We start from the raw sequence: 17990 nt of genomic DNA, 5'->3' as shown, positions 1-17990 counted from the left end.
ATTTACATGACTTTCTAACATTTACAGATGAAAAATATAGTCGTGACATGTCAGTTATGCACTGAGGAAAACACAACGTCTCAAATGCATTAAATAGAACAAATATATTCGCTGTTTGCCCTGGTGATGAGTGATACACGTATTTAGGTAGATTTTGAGGCGCATTACCTTTATACCTTTATATAACTATAGCAACGCAGGGCTGTCAATCAACTCCCATGGCCCAGCCCTCCGAAATGTGACGTCACACTGCAGTGAGAGTCAAAACGGCAGGCCTAGTGGGACTGACTTGGTTTAAAAAATGAGGAGTGGGTTGATTTTTATTATTGTAGGGTGGTTGTGTTCACACACTGCCAACACACGGTTATGTCCAAACACCATGTAAAAGTGGATTTTGCATAATAGGTGCCTTTAAATTTGAAGTTCATTAAATTATTTTTCCTGTCATTCTGATTCAACTTCCTGTGTCTTGTAGCCAATTCAGTTCTGAATTGTGTATATACAAACTCTGTATCTGTTATAAAGACTGTCACATTTTGATAGTTTCACATTCTTTTTCAGATAAACTCACGTTCTTTCCACCATAAGATCATGTTTTGATCTGCTAGCGGCATGGCCAAAGCGAGAACTCCGTATAGAATCAAATTCTAGGATCATAGCCAGCGGCGTCACACCTGCACAGAGCAAGTGAAGTGATTATTGACAGTTTTGATTGCAATTAAAGTGTTGATTGCAATTGCTGTTAAACGCTGTGCTGAATGAGCCGCTCTCTCCCGCGTGTCATTGTGTTCAGCACAAACCCACAAACCCCAGAGCTGCCAAAAGTGATAAATGAGCCGCCGCTCTGCCCTTCAGGTCTCTGCTGGCTGTCTCAAGGGAATCCATGCGGTTTGTTCCTCTAGGATATCCAATAACATAAACACGCTTGTGTTGGTTGGTTCTTGTGGGTCGATGGGGTTGAGTTAAGCGTGTGAGGTGTGTCGTACATGGCCTGAGGTGTTACTGTTAATTTTCTCATCATGGATCTGTCACTCATGATTGTGTTTCCCGCTGATGTCTGATGACCTCGTCCTCTTGAGCTGCTCTCTGAGGTTCTGCTTCAATCATTTACCCACTTCCGACTTCATCATAAAAGTCTTTTATGTTCTGAATCAGTCACAGGCAGAATGAGGTTATGAGGCAGAATATGGGCCACAGAAATGTTGGGGTGTTTGCAGAAGAAGAGATTCATTTATTTCATATTTAATGGGAAGAGAGAGAAGAATTGAGATGTTGCAGGGTAAAAGGAATTGAAAACACACGTTAATGAAATTGGCTTGTGTGGATCAAGTTTTAGAATCTGCTGAGTGAATTATAGTTCTCAAGAGATCTAGAATTTAGAATTTTTGACTTCTTTTCAGGGATTTTAGGACATTGTCGACATTGAATGAAAATAATAAGAAACAAATCGTTCCCAGACACTCATGACAAAGTTATCAGAAGATTTTTGATTCGTCAAAATTCATCAAGGGTTGCGAAGATAAAAGTCCAGTGTTTCCCCTAATTTAATTTTTTTATATATTTGATATTTTCTCCATCCTGTAATTTGGTTCCAAATCTCAGGTGAAAATTGTCATTTTTATCCCCTCAACAAAATATTGTCCGTAAATATGCATCAATGATATTTAATATTTTGGATTTCTTCTTCATTTATGTATTTCTTTCAACAGAAAAATAATTGTAACGTTGAAAACAATCAAGTTTGACTTTTTGGTCTTGAATGATTTGAAGTTTTATGACTTAAAGTTAAGATCAGTCTCAAAGGACAAAGTTGCATTGTTTAAATAGATGTATGCAACCTGACCTCGAAATTAAAGTAGAATGTTCATTCGCAATTCTAAAATTCTTAAAATTAGTATTTCCATTGTGACTTCCTGAGTTTTTGAAAGGAGTTCTAGAATTTCTCCTCAGGTTTCCAGGCTGATTGAGTCTCCACTCTTTCTCTCTGTTTCCATGGAGAGCGAGTGGTTGCTACAGTGCGTGGTTTATTGGTGTCAGCGCAGGGCTTCTAGAGGATTCACTGTGACCTCGAGGGTTCGGCTGGCCCCTTTCACAATGGGCCGACCCGTTCCAGAGTCCCAATACTGCTTTTGTTGCCACACTCATATATCAAATGCATTCTCCTGCCAGCGTCTCTAACAATGCTTCTCGAGGGCCGTTTCTATCCTCAAATACTCACACGCTCGCATCAAAGACCCAGTGGGGACGTTCTGTGATTTCGACACATGCAAGTGCTGCGAAATGAGAACAAACCCCCTACTGAGTGTCACCAAACAACTTCTGTGCTCGTTCTTTTTCTTCTTGTCTGTCTGTATGTGCAGCAGGGCTGACAAAAATAATAATTTAACTATATAATTTACATTAAAATGCTTATTTAATTTTTAAATATATAATTGTTGTGCACACAAACATGTCTGTAATTGGTTACAATGCTAAACCAAAAATATATTGACGCAAAAGAAGGCAAAACCTAATGGACACTATTCATAATCAGTTAATCCTGGATAATATATGTATGTGTGTGTGTATATGTGTGTGTGTGTGTGTGTATATATATATATATATATACATATACATATATAGAAAAAAATTAATGCTAGCTGAAATGAAATAATATATATATAAATAAACTTAACTTAAACTTACTAAACTTACTTAATTTTAACTAGTTTCTAGAGCAACATTTCTCATTTTAATTAACTAATGATTAACTAAAATTAATAGATAGGTCATTCTATGTAAATTCAACCAAATTTCTGAAGCTTCCCTGGTTAGTTTTATTTTCTTTTTTTTCTGAAGAAAAACATAAATAACGATAAAATCCAAAATGTTAATTCTCATGATAATAATGATAATAATGTTGTTTTTAAATACTACTTTTGTATCGTCAAATATTACAAGAGTAATCCTTATTTTTAAATATTTTATTTAATGATAATAATGATAATGTTATAATTTTAAAAATCTATTTTTAACAGTGAAATATTACAATAGTAATTTCTTTTAATATTTTATTTAATGATAATGTTATTTTTCTTAAATTCTTTAACAGTGAAATATGACAAAATATATAGCAATATTACAATATTTAATATTGTATTTAATAATAATAATAATAATAATAATAGTAATAATAATAATGTTATGATTTTTCCTAAAATATATTTTTACAGTGAAATATTACAATTTCTTTTATAAATTGTATTTAATAGTAACAATAGTAATGATTATGATGTTTTGATAATGATTTTTCTTAAATAGTAGTTTTAACAGTGAAATTACAGTGGTTATATTTATTTTTATATGTATTTTTTAAGAAAAATATTCATTTTTCTTAATATTTTTACAGTCAAATATTACAAACTTTATTTTTAATATTTTATTTAATAATAATAATAATGATGTTTTTTATAAATGCTTTTTTATTTTACAATATATTTACTGAATAACTAATTATTTTACATATCACATTTTGGAGACTGCTAGTGCATTGTGACCCAGGTTTAGTTTTTGACCACTGAAAATGTGACCACAGCATTTGTTTTCATCGTCTGTCTGCAGTTTTACCTTCTCTATGAATTTATGGATGAATCTGATGTGTATTTTTACACCGGCAGAGAATCAGGACACAATTTCACGGCTCTGTTGCAGCACGTCTCATCCAAAGACGCTGTGAAATCTATGCAAATTCAGCCCAAATAGTTCCTGAAACCCTCTGAGAACAAACCCATCGGCCCACAGCGACCCGCCAGCGTCCAGAGCCGCTGCTCTCCTGCTGTGTGTGTCTGAACGCACCGCGGCTCTAATCTGACTTTGATATTCATCTTCATGCCCTGAGCGCTGTGTCTTCATCACATAAACACAAAGACTGCTCTGTGTGGGTGTGTGTGTGTGTGTGTGTGTTTCTCTCTCAACTACACACACATACCTTTGATTTGTTGTCTTGCAAGAAAAATGTGACGACACGGAAAAAAAAATCGGTTTATTCAGATTTTTTTTTTTTTTTTCTCGGTCTGACTGTTTGGTTTATTGATAATCAGTTTGTCATTATAAAACCAAAGTGTGTCATTAATATTTGTCATACTATAATATTGATAAATTATTCAGTTTGGTGTTATTTATAGACATAAATCTGACCACAGAATGCTGCAATTGACCAATTACAATTAAGTATTCCAGGGAAAAGTGTAATAAATAAATATATATTGAAAAGACTTTTATGCTTTTTCCCATTTACGCCTGCATGATTTTGGGGGAAAATCTGATTGCAATTCAAATTGTGTTTTAAAATGATTTAAAACATTATTATTATTATTATCAAAAAAGATTCAAAACATTAATATTGTTGTTGTTTTTAAATATTATTTATAAATACATGAAATTATATTATTATTAATTAAATATTATTTGAGTTGTTGTTATTATAATGTACTAAACTAAATAAGAAATATTACTATTGTAATATTCACTTTAAAAACAAGTATTCAACAACAATAATAATAAATATTTAGCTGTAAAATAAAAAAATATTCTAAAAATACTATTATTTTCATTATTATTAAATAAAATTAAACAAAATAAAAAATACTATTGTAATATTCACTGTAAAAACAAATTTATTGTTATTATTATCTCAGTTTTGATTCTTCCTTGTAAACATTTTTTTCTAACTTTCTTATTCATGTCTTTCAGGTGTGCTGGTGTCCACTGGGATATTGTAGCGATGTTCATCTGTCAATCACAGCAGAGCCGGCCTCCCGCAGCAGTTCGTGACCAATCAAAAGTGGACAAGAGGGCAGAGCTGGTTTGATGACTGACAGGCGAGACATCCACTCAAATTCTGAGCCCCGCCCCCACTCTTCAGCTCAGCGATGGTCACATAGAAGCACAGACACATTTCTGTTGCACTCGTTTTACATCCCAATCATGTAGATTGAACTTTATACATCGGTTTTCCTTCCTTCAGCTGTTTGTTTGTATTTGTTTGTGTGATGCTCGGCGTGCTCCGCCTGCGCCGTCTCGTTCGCCAGGTGCCGCTACAGACCAGCTTCATCTTTCTCTTCCTCCTGTGCGTCCTCAGCGTCTTCCTCTCTTCCTACTTCCTGTTCGTCGTCAAACGAGAGCTGGAACCGTCCCTCGCAGCAGGACACGTGGCCGATGACCCCGACTACATGACCCCGTCTCGGCCCCTCCCCTTCCTGTCTGGAGCGGGCGGGGCACTGCCGTCCGATGGCTCTCGGACGGATCCGGTCGTGCTGGTGTTCGTGGAGAGTCCATATTCGCAGCTTGGACAGGAGATCGTGGCCATCCTGGAGTCGGCGAGGTTCCGCTACCAGACAGAAATCTCTCCCGGAAAAGGAGACATGCCCACATTAATGGACGGACAGCGGGGCCGCTTTGTGCTTATTGTTTATGAAAACATCCTGAAGTATGTGAACATGGACGCCTGGAACAGGGAGTTACTGGACAGATACTGTATCGAGTTTGGAGTGGGAATGATCGGTTTCTTTAAGGTGAGCAACTCTATATCACTCCTTCAGTCTGAATTACCAGCTTCCTGCTGGGAAAAGTACACTACCGTAAGCAGTGAGGTTTGTAATACCTGGAGAAAGTGATCCAGTAGTCTCAAAGCTTCTTGACTATCTTGAGCTAGAGATTATGTTGATATCACAGGCAGCAGACTAGGCGTATCTACAGCCCTCACATTCTTACTATCCTCAATTCATGTTTGGATGAATCTTTCGCATCTGCACATTTTTGAGTGGCCTTTTATTGTGGCCAGCCTAAGACACACCTGTGCAATAATCATGCTGTCTAATCAGCATCTTGATATGCCACACCTGTGAGGTGGATGGATTACCTCGGCAAACGAGAAGTGCTCACTAACACAGATTTAGACAGATTTGTGAACAATATTTGAGAGAAATAGGCCTTTTGTGTACATAGAAAAAGTCTTAGATGTTTGAGTTCAGCTCATGAAAAATTAGGGCAAAAACAAAAGTGTTGTATATACATATATGTGTGTGTGTGTGTATATATATATATATATATATATATATATATACGTTACATAGCCATTCAACATTACAGTATAATTGAGAGCTATCAATTTTAATATTTATTAGACTTTAATAAAATAACTTCTAATTTAAGTGAACTTTAAACAATCTTCACATAAACCCATTATAACCAATGTCATATTTAGCTACCTGTGCCCTTCAGCAAGTAGGAAATATACAGAAATTGATGAATCCTTAAAGCTATATAAGTTATTGATTTCCTCTTTTTTTTTTTTTTTTTTTGATCTTTGATGAACAGATATCACAGCAGCTGGGTTTATAGGTTATTTTGGTGCTTTTTCTTTAAGAGCTGCCACTGCTGAACATGACACGGATCTCACGCATCGTATTTTCTCTCAACTCTCTTTCCCTATCCCTTTTCTGACCCACTTCAGGCCTTAAAGTCTCTATTAATGATCTGACGAGTTCAATCGAGTGTGTTAGATGAGGAGACAGTGCTGGGCTGCTCCAGGACAGTTTTGAAAACTCTTTCAGAGACATGTTCTTAAATGTGACTTATATATATATAACACATAATACATGCATGCACCGTTTTAAGGCAGCTTTAATCGCCTTCATGACTTAACTGACCACGACATTGCATTCTTTCACACTTTGATATGGAATGCCTTTGTGCATGCAATTGAAGAGCGAACACCGAGTACAGTACCGTTTTCTGCGCTTGTTTGACTCGTGCCTGGCGCTGAGGTGACGTGGAGTGCGCGTCTGAAACGTCTCCTGTTTGATGTGTTCGTAAAGATGTTCTGAGACTAAATAAATGCACTTCTTAGCAAGAATAAAGAGACAGAGGCAGCAGTTGTGAGAGGGTGGCCAACACTAGCACCGCCCCTGCGTTAACGGCGTTAAATATTTTTATATATATATATAAGTGCTGTCAAAATTAGCACGTTAACGCAGTTTCAGCAGAGCAGCAGAAATAAACATGACAACAGCCACTATAGATTATATAAGATAATAAACACACGATTACGATAGATATGGTTTGTATGTGATTTTCTTAAGATTGAATGTGTACACCTGAAATGCTAATTTGTGCAGCGATATAAAAGGCTATAAATAGCATATTTTAACAACAGTAAACGACCAAATTCCACACGTGATCGTAAAAGGAAGTTATTACAAACACTCGATGGTGGTTTGAAGTGAGTTCTGAGTAAAAGTGTACTATTAATCTCATAAATTGTCTTATGTAGCATGATGCTAATGTTAGCTCTAATGCAGCTGCAGAACAGGTCCAATTCTTCTTCATAATGCATTTTGTCATAATGGGTCATAAATGTTTTTTTTTTTTTTTTTGTATTTATTTAGAAATACTTTTGATAATAGTTGGGTAAATGTATACTGGGATTGAAGCGATGTGGCTTGGTAAACGTTTTATTGCCAGTATAAAGGCTGATAATGGCTGAATAAAAACAAAAGAATAATGATAAAAGAATAATAAGGATTGTGTCTCATACCTGGCGGAAGTGTGAAAGGTTCTGTTTCCTTAAACTAGTTTCATGCATTTCTTTTTCAACACATTTACAGGTAAATCCTAGTATTTTAAATTTGTGATTAATCATGATTAATCACAGTCCATGACTGTGATTAACGTGATATAATTTTTTAATCGATTGACAGCACAATATATATATATATATTCAGAAATCATTCTAATATGCTGAGTTATAATCAGTGTTGAAAACCGTTGTGCTGCTTCATTTTTTTTGGGGGGGGGGGGACCTGTGATTTATTTTTTATTTTTTTAGGATTCTTTGATTTAATAAAAAGTTAAGAACAGCATTTATTTAAAAAAGAAATTGTTTTACAATATACAATGCTATTTAAAAGTTTGGGGTCAGTCATTTTTTTTTTTTTTTTTTTAAGAAATTAATACTTTTATTCAGGAGGGATGTGTTAAATGAATAAATGTCATAATAAAGACTTATAAAGTCATAATAAAGAATATTGTTAGAAAAGATTTCTATTTTGAACAAATGCTGTTCTTTTTAACTTTGTATTCATCAAAGAATCAAAGAAAAAAGTATCACAGGTTCCAAAAAACAATATTAAGCAGCACAACAGTTTCAACACTCATAATAAATCAGTATATTAGAATGATTTCTGAAGGATCATGTGACACTGAAGACTAGAGTAATGATGCTGAAATTTTAGCGCTGCATCACAGAAATAAATTATATATTAAAATAGGAAACCAATATTAGAGATTGCAATAAGATTTCACAATATTACTGTTTTTTTCTGTATTTTTGATCGAATAAATACAGCATCTTGCTGTGCAGCTTTATGGTAAGTAGTCTGAGATATCGAGTATGAATATCCTGCATCAGACTCTGGCTGGAGTTCAGCTTGCATGTCAGATTGTGTGATGTCACTTCCTGTCTGTCCCATCAGGCCAATGAGAACAGTCTGCTGAGTGCACAGCTGAAAGGATTCCCACTTTTCCTGCACTCCAACCTGGGCCTGAAGGACTGTACCATCAACCCCAAATCCCCTCTGCTGCACGTCACACGAGCGCGACAGGTCAGCTCATGCTTCAATTCTCATCTGGTAGGGGTGTGCGATATATATCGTCTGCGATAATATCGTAATTGTTGTTTTAACGATGTGCGATTTGACATTATCGAGTATTTTGCAAAAAACATTCAAAACACCCTCGGAGTGCTAGATTAGTGCACGTACGCATTTAGAGTGGGTTCTTTCACTGCATGATTCAGTCTATTAAAATACATTTAGGTTCTGCGCGATCCTCTTCGCTAATATCCTCAATGCGCCTCAATCGGGCTCAAATTGATAAGCAATATGGACGACGTCATTGTTTACAATACAACAGGCCGCTGAGCTGAGGGGTGGGACATTTAGACGCACGCTCGGCGGTTTAGTGAATCACAACACACTGAGCCAGCTAACCAATCAGAGCCCATCACATATTTCTGAAGGAGGGGCTTCATAAAAACAGGAAATAATTGAGGCGTTTGTCAGAGAAGGGACAGAGCGGTGTGGAATAAAGGTAAATTATATGAAAAATAATGCGTTTTTAAAAAAACGAAGCATGAACACATGTTAGACTGCACCCCATAAACACAATCAAGCCTAGAAAAAAACCAGTAAACCACCCCTTTAAGATATCAGCACAATAACACATCAGCAAAATATCGTCTGATTATCATTATCGATAAAATCCCAGAAAATATCGAGATATTGTTTTTTGTCAATATCGCACACCCCTATCATCCGGTCAAACTTTCCAAAGACTTCATGAGCCCAAGTCCTATAATTTGTTCTCTTTCTCACAGAATTTTTTTCCTCTCCAAAAACCGTTTTATTTTCAGAAACTTTTTTTTTTCTTTTTGCAGAAACTTTCTGCAAAAACTTTCTCAAAAATTGCTCTGGATGTGTGCTCACGGTGTGTGTGTTTCTTCACTACTGTGTGTGCACTTGGATGGGTTACATGCAGAGCACAAATTCCGAGTATGGGTCACCATACTTGGCCACACGTCACTTCACTTTTTTTCAAAAACTTTTTCTCTCTTCAATTTGTTTCATCAAAAGTTCCCTTTTCAAAAAAATTCTTTTCAAAAACCTTTTCCTCTCTTCTAAAACTTGTCTTTTCAAAACATTACCTTTTCAAAGCTTTTTTTTTTTGTCTTCAAAAACATTTTTCTCTTTTCGAACCTTTTTCCTCTGTTCAAAAATGTTTTTCTCTCTTCTGAACTTTTTTTTTTTTCTATTCAAAAACCTTTTTTCTCTCTTTTTCTTTCTATCGTTTTTTGATAGAAATAAAACAATTTAGAGAGCGAAGAAAAATTTATTTTGGAGGGGAAAAAAATCAGAGAGAGAAAAAATCTACTATCTACACACTACTTTTTTTTTTTTTCACACCTTGATTTTTATTTTATTTTATTTTTTTTTTTTATATTGTGGTTCATGGCTTCTGTGGAAACTTGACTCCCAAATAAAGCGTTTCTCTGTATGTCTCAGGTGTTTAGCGGTCCTCTCCCCGGGGACGACTGGACCGTCTTCCAGTCCAATCACTCCACCTACGAGCCGGTTCTGCTGGCTAAAACCCGTTCAGCCGAGAGCACTGGACTCATGCACACGTCCGTGGTTCAGGATCTCGGGCTTCATGACGGGATCCAGAGGGTTTTGTTCGGACACAACCTCTCCTTCTGGCTTCACAAGCTGGTGTTTGTGGACGCGCTGTCCTTCCTCACCGCTAAGAGACTGTCTCTGTCCCTCGAGCGCTTCATACTAGTGGACATCGATGACATATTTGTGGGAAAGGAAGGGACCAGGATGAAGGTGGCAGATGTGAAGGTGTGTTAAAGAGATACATTGATTGTTTTGGGATTTTTGCCACTGTTATTTAAAGAAACTGTGGAAAGTAAAGGAACTATGGGAAATGAGCTAATGTGATTGAGAAATCACATTAAATATATGTGAAAATATATGTGGGAAAGTCTCATGAAAACGCATCTAGTTTATATTTCACATCAAATGGGAAAAAATAAGAAATTATATGATGTATAAAGATAATTAAGCTTGTTTTTAGGGCCATTTTGATGACAAACTCATTGTCATTACTGTGATGCGCCCAGCTATTTTATACTCATTATTACAGTAATTGGAGTCTAATGAGAATCATCACTGAAAATCATTACATCATCTTTTTCACTGTTTAAAGTTTACTGTCCCAAACTTTTTGTCAGCTGAAACCCTTTGAATGATGATAATTTCTTGAAATCCCTGAGATCTTAAGTTAATATTTCAAAATAATTTAACAATACATTTGCATGTTCACAATTCTCTGATATCGGTTAATAGTCACATGGCATGCAGGTTAACAAATAAAATATTTAACAATTTTAATTAAGTATTTTAATTTGAATTAGAATTTTATTAATGTATTTTACATTAAAATATTAAATAATATAAGTGATTAAATAATCAATAAAACATTATTTTTTAATTTAATTTTAATTTATGTTTTTGTGCCACACTGATGCGTATTAGTGATGGAACTACCATGAAAATAATGCCACAATGCAAGAACAATTCTTAAAAATGCATCATTCTCTTTATTCTAAACATAATTCTTATTTTTCCCACCTTTAAATGTATTTACTTTTCCGGTGAAATGTGACCTGGACATGTATGTGACAGATTTTATGAGATTCTGAACAAAAGATCAACATAAAATCATCATTAAAGTCTGTAAAAGTAGTCCATTCAGCGTATCTATGATCACTGCTGTTATATTCCGTGTCTTCTGAAGTCATTCCACGACTGTATGTGAGAATGAGGCACAACTTTTAAATGTTTTTCTGAACTTTCCCTTTAATCTCTCATGCACAATTTTTCATTTGTGTCTGTTCAGATTAGGGCTGCACGATATATCGTTTCAGCATCGATATCGCGATATGCACATCCGCGATAGTCACATCGCAGGATGTGCGATTTTTAGTATACTGACCGTTATATTTATACTGATCGTTTTCGCGACAGCTATCGCATCACGCCACCCCGCGCCGCACTGTCTTCACTGGACGCGAAAAAGCGACCGTTGCAAATCCTTTGAACTTTGTGTCAGTACGTCATAAAAAGAATGAGGGATTTACTCGCAAGGATTTGCCGTGTCGCGCCACATCCAGTGTAGACGGCATCACTGATTATAATGGGTTCTATTGTATTTTGCCAGCGCCCTTTGTAGACACGGTGAGAGTCACTCAGATATATGTGAACACTGAATTCCATTCAGTTCCGTGTCTATTTGTGCCTGAAATGACACATACGCGAAACTGTCAAAATGCATGTCTCTGCAAGTATCCTTGTAAACACAGTTGCTTATGGCTTAGGTGAAGGTAAAAAATTGATAAAGAAAATGGATAGTATAGGCTCACAGCAGTTTAATGTTCCTAAGGCTTTCAGTGTCATGAATGTTAATCAAACAGCAAAACACAGAGAAAAATCACTTTTGTAGCTTTAACAGATTTATTAGATTTAATTTATACAGTGTTATTTTACATTTGATTATTCAACCAGTATACCTGAATACTGTTAGACTTACTGGAAAAAATATAAAGCACTGTTTATTTATTTTATATCTTTGTTCTATTATATTTATCTATGTTTGTAATTTGTTCATTTTTCTATGCTGATTTACTCATCTACAATATTTTTTTTCCAAATAGAGCTTTTCAAGTCATCTGGAGTTTTTTTTTTTTTTTTCATATCGCAATATATATCGCAGAAATACAAAATATCGCAATGTGAGTTTTTTCCAATATCGTGCAGCCCTAGTTCAGATGGAAGCAGATACTGCTGTAAAACTCCATCTGAAGCTCAGTGACGTGTGTGTGTGTGTGTGTGTACTTGTTTAACTATACTTGTGTCTTGTGGTGGCCAAATGTCCTCACTTATATTGTGAAATAATATGGCAACCCACTAGTGAGGACATTTTTGTGGTTCTCACTAGTTAAAAAGGCTTATAAATCGGCCAGACATGTTTTTAACTTGATTTAAAATCAGTGGAAGTTTATGCAATGTCCTCAATAATATAGTGAAACAAGCTTTAGGAAAGAAGAGTTTAATGAAATCGTTTTATTCACTTGCCACATAAACATGCTGTTTGTAGTTGTGAGTGTGTGTTTGATGTGTGTAGACGAGTATGATGAAGCTCAGAGCAAATACACAGAATCATGTAAACAAGCATCTGATGATGAACACAAACCACAGGAAAAAATAAAGACTTCAGACAGAGATGAGATGTCAGATGATGAAATGATGGATTCTACTGTGAGTGTGTGTGTGTGTGTGTGTGTGTGTTTGCTGTAGTTTATCTTCAGAAGTGAGAGAACTCTAACAAACTTTCCTTCACAGACGCTTTCAGATGTCTTCATATGGAAATCACCATTTCATGTGTTCATGAATTATGTTTAGATGTGTGAATATCATGAATAATGTGTGTGTATCTTCTCAGGCGTTGGTTGAAACTCAGAATGAGCTGCGCAGGTCGATTCCAGATTTCACCTTTAACCTGGGCTTCTCGGGGAAGTTCTTCCATGCAGGTGAGTGAAAACCACACAACATCAGCTTTTGAGGAGTCTTGAATTTATGTAATTTTTAAGTATATCCACCCATTTTATTTGAATTAAATATTTATATATCAATATGTAAATCCATAATTAATTACAAAATTAATACTAAAACATTCCCTAATGTGTGTATGTATATGTGTGTATATATATAATATAATATAGTATAATATATGCCATATAATGCCATAAATAGATTTTTTTTTTTTTTTTCAATTAACATCTTTTAACTAAATTAAATCAGCATTTGGTGTGTCCATCTTTTGCGTTTTAAAGCAGCTTTTGCTCTAGGTGCACTTGCACATTGTTTTTCAGGCAGCTTTGCAGGTAGGTCTCTTGAAGCATCTTGGAGACGTTGGCACAGTTCTGGATTTAGTCTGTCTCAGTTTGTTCTGTTTCTTTATGTCATTCCAGACAGACTGGATGATGATCAGATCAGATCTCTGTTGTCAGCCTCCTTGTGCAAACAAAAATCTCACTGGATCATTACAATTAATGGCAAAATGAATGTTTGGAAGAGTAAACTGATATGTCCCACTGACACACTACAGCAAAAGATAAAAATAACTGACTTAAAATAATTTTTTTAGCTGGTGAAAATAGTAGTCTAATAATTTTGGCCACCACTGTGTGTGTGTATGTATGTATGTATGTGTGTGTGTATATATGTATATATATACAGTGAGGAAAATAAGTATTTGAACACCCTGCTATTTTGCAAGTTCTCCCACTTAGAAATCATGGAGGGGTCTGAAATTGTCATCGTAGGTGCATGTCCACTGTGAGAGACATAATCTAAAAAAAAAATCCAGAAATCACAATGTATGATTTTTTAACTATTTATTTGTATGATACAGCTGCAAATAAGTATTTGAACACCTGAGAAAATCAATGTTAATATTTGGTACAGTAGCCTTTGTTTGCAATTACAGAGGTCAAACGTTTCCTGTAGTTTTTCACCAGGTTTGCACACACTGCAGGAGGGATTTTGGCCCACCTCCACACAGATCAGTCAGGTTTCTGGCTTTGAGCTCCCTACAAAGATTCTCTATTGGGTTTAGGTCTGAGACTGGCTAGGCCACGCCAGAACCTTGATATGCTTCTTACAGAGCCACTCCTTGGTTATCCTGGCTGTGTGCTTCGGGTCATTGTCATGTTGGAAGACCCAGCCTCGACCCATCTTCAATGCTCTAACTGAGGGAAGGAGGTTGTTCCCCAAAATCTCGCAATACATGGCCCCGGTCATCCTCTCCTTAATACAGTGCAGTCGCCCTGTCCCATGTGCAGAAAAACACCCCAAAGCATGATGCTACCACCCCATGCTTCACAGTAGGGATGGTGTTCTTGGGATGGTACTCATCATTCTTCTTCCTCCAAACACGTTTAGTGGAATTATGACCAAAAGTTATATTTTGGTCTCATCTGACCACATGACTTTCTCCCATGACTCCTCTGGATCATCCAAATGGTCATTGGCAAACTTAAGTCGGGCCTGGACATGTGCTGGTTTAAGCAGGGGAACCTTCCGTGCCATGCATGATTTCAAACCATGACGCCTTAGTGTATTACCAACAGTAACCTTGGAAACGGTGGTCCCAGCTCTTTTCAGGTCATTGACCAGCTCCTCCCGTGTAGTTCTGGGCTGATTTCTCACCTTTCTTAGGATCATTGAGACCCCACGAGGTGAGATCTTGCATGGAGCCCCAGTCCGAGGGAGATTGACAGTCATGTTTAGCTTCTTCCATTTTCTAATGATTGCTCCAACAGTGGACCTTTTTCACCAAGCTTCTTGGCAGTTTCCCCGTAGCCCTTTCCAGCCTTGTGGAGGTGTACAATTTTGTCTCTAGTGTCTTTGGACAGCTCTTTGGTCTTGGCCATGTTAGTAGTTGGATTCTTACTGATTGTATGGGGTGGACAGGTGTCTTTATGCAGCTAACGACCTCAAACAGGTGCATCTAATTTAGGATAATAAATGGAGTGGAGGTGGACATTTTAAAGGCAGACTAACAGGTCTTTGAGGGTCAGAATTCTAGCTGATAGACAGGTGTTCAAATACTTTTTTGCAGCTGTATCATACAAATAAATAGTTAAAAAATCATACATTGTGATTTCTGGATTTTTTTTTTTTAGATTGTCTCTCACAGTGGACATGCACCTACGATGACAATTTCAGACCCCTCCATGATTTCTAAGTGGGAGAACTTGCAAAATAGCAGGGTGTTCAAATACTTATTTTCCTCACTGTATATATATATACATACATACATACAGTGGGGCAAAAAAGTATGTTCTTTTTGTATTCTATGTATTTTTATTTTATTATACAATTAACAAAAAGCAAAAAGGAAAAAAAGGCCTCTAACACTAGCTTGCTCTATTCTTTTTCTATTCTATCTGTTTTCTTTTTATTTATTATATAATTTAAAAAAAAACCTTGCAAAGTGTACTGTGTTGGGCTAACTGAGACTTGTCATACTTGCATATTATTGCTCTTTTGTTGATTTTGATTGCTTCCATTGTCCTCATTTGTAAGTCGCTTTGGATAAAAGCGTCTGCTAAATGACTAAATGTAAATATGTATAAAGTATATACACATAGTGACTTTTGAAGGACCAGCATCACATCCTCTTTTACCACTGTTTGAAGAATTTATCTTCTAGAATCTGACAGTGAGTTTTGGGAGTTAATGTTTAGTCTCCTATCCTGAAAAGGCAGTCTTGCAGAGATGGTTGAAAATGAACTCCCAAAACTCACTGTCAGATTCTAGAAGATAAATTCTTCAAACAGTGGTAAAAGAGGATGTGATGCTGGTCCTTCAAAAGTCACTCTAAAACTGATCTGTCTATAAAGCCTATAAAAATCAGTCTTCATGTATTTCACAACATTTCACCATGTTATGCTTGAATGTTATTTTTTAGGATTTTTTACCCAAGCAAAGTCTCTGAGAACCTGAAACATTGCACTTCTGGAGACTAAATGGTTCCTGATGGTTTCTCACCTTATTCTTAATTCTTTTGCAGTTAACATGTCTCTTTTCTTCTCCACCTGTTTTTCTGACCGTGCTGACCCAATGAGCATTTCACTGCCCAATGGTCATGCCTTAACTTTGCAAATTCTACTATTGCATTCTTCTCATGGGCACTTAATAATTTTTGACTTTTAGTCTGAGTTAAATCTCTTTTTAGGCTCATTTTATCAGTAAAAGAAAACATGCCTAATAATTCTGCACACCTGAATATAAGTTGTTTTTCACTTCCAGCCTTCATGGACAATTATATATCACTTAGAAATGATTAAATACAAAATCAAAACTAGTTATTAAGATTGATGTGGTTTGGAATTGGTCAAATGTGCTTGGGAAAAAAAATAAAATTTGCCTAATAATTTTGTGCGCACTGTATATTTCTATGTATAAAAATTATACACCTTTTTTTAAATGTTATATATATGAATAAATGTGTCAGGTACTGATGAGGAGGATTGGGGTGATGATCTGCTGCTGTCGTATGTTGATGAGTTTTGGTGGTTTCCTCACATGTGGAGTCACATGCAGCCGCACCGCTTCCATAACCAGAGTGTGTTAGCAGAGCAGATGATGCTGAACCGACGCTTCGCTGAGGTCAGACACACACACACACACACACACACACACACACACACATGCACTCACACAGGTCTGGAGTGATGTTTCATCTGTGTTTGTCCTGTAGGATCACTCAATCCCGACTCGCCTGGGTTATGCGGTGGCTCCTCATCACTCCGGCGTGTATCCCGTCCACATCCAGCTGTACGAGGCCTGGAAGCGTGTGGGACATCAGAGTGACCAGCACTGAGGAGTATCCACACCTCAAACCCGCTCGATTCAGACGCGGATTCATCCACCGCGGCATCAAAGTGAGTTTGTGTTTGGTTGAATAGCTTTTAAAATGATACCGTAACATAAGCTGTTTTTTCACGGACTCACAATTGCATTTTGTTCCCTAATGACAGTCTGATCTCTTAAATCGGTCGTGAAGCACAACAGCAAGAGCATTTATACTCTGCTTATTCACCACAGTTGAATGAGTGATTAATAAATGAATATTTATCCTTCATCCACACAGGACAAATGACCTGCAAAACATTTAAAGGAAAAATATGATGGGTTTTCAAGTGCTCATCAGTGTAAATAATTATTTTGTAAAATAATTATTATTGTTTTATCATTATGTTATAGTTAATAATTACTTAATTGAACATTTTATGAAACATTAATGCATGTATTTTATAATTATTATACAAAATTTGAAATGATTATGAAATAAACATTTATATATAATGAAATAACTTACACAATTACATAATTTCCATAAAATAATTATAAAATAAAATGAACTATTAAAATAATTGAATAATATATAATAACTATAAAATAGTTATGAAATAATATTACATAAAAAATATATTGGGTTTCCCAGTGCTTATCAGTGCACATAGTTCTTTTGTAATAATAATAATTTTGTAATCATAAAATAATGTAATTAAATTATTTATTTTTAATAATTATTTCATAATTACGAAATAATATATATTATGAAATTGACAATCATAAACTATGAAAATTATATATTTGATATTATTTCAAAATTACTTTATAAAGTAATTATGATATAATATTAAATATATAGTTGTTTTATATTTCAGAATATTTCATAAAAATATTGTTTTGTAATTACTTTTAAATAATTATTGAATAATATAAAATTAAAATAATGGATTTCCACTCTATTCATAAGTT

The 17990-nt window shown here is 35.5% G+C and overlaps 1 protein-coding gene across 1 annotated transcript in view; it reads left to right on the top strand.

Annotated features, from left to right (window-relative positions):
• Positions 1-17990, top strand: part of ndst1a (N-deacetylase/N-sulfotransferase (heparan glucosaminyl) 1a) — a 43705-nt gene that overhangs the window by 14726 nt on the left and 10989 nt on the right. Inside the window, 8 exon segments of the mRNA XM_058797886.1 lie at positions 4732-4967; positions 5120-5552; positions 8514-8642; positions 10101-10436; positions 13099-13186; positions 16678-16832; positions 16924-17015; positions 17017-17107. Of these exon segments, the coding sequence (XP_058653869.1) occupies positions 4849-4967; positions 5120-5552; positions 8514-8642; positions 10101-10436; positions 13099-13186; positions 16678-16832; positions 16924-17015; positions 17017-17107 (1443 nt within the window). The 5' untranslated portion in view covers positions 4732-4848.

Source organism: Onychostoma macrolepis, chromosome 14, assembly GCF_012432095.1.
Source record: "Onychostoma macrolepis isolate SWU-2019 chromosome 14, ASM1243209v1, whole genome shotgun sequence".
Classification (NCBI taxonomy): Eukaryota; Metazoa; Chordata; class Actinopteri; order Cypriniformes; family Cyprinidae; genus Onychostoma; species Onychostoma macrolepis.
This window is presented reverse-complemented; position numbering and strand designations above follow the sequence as displayed.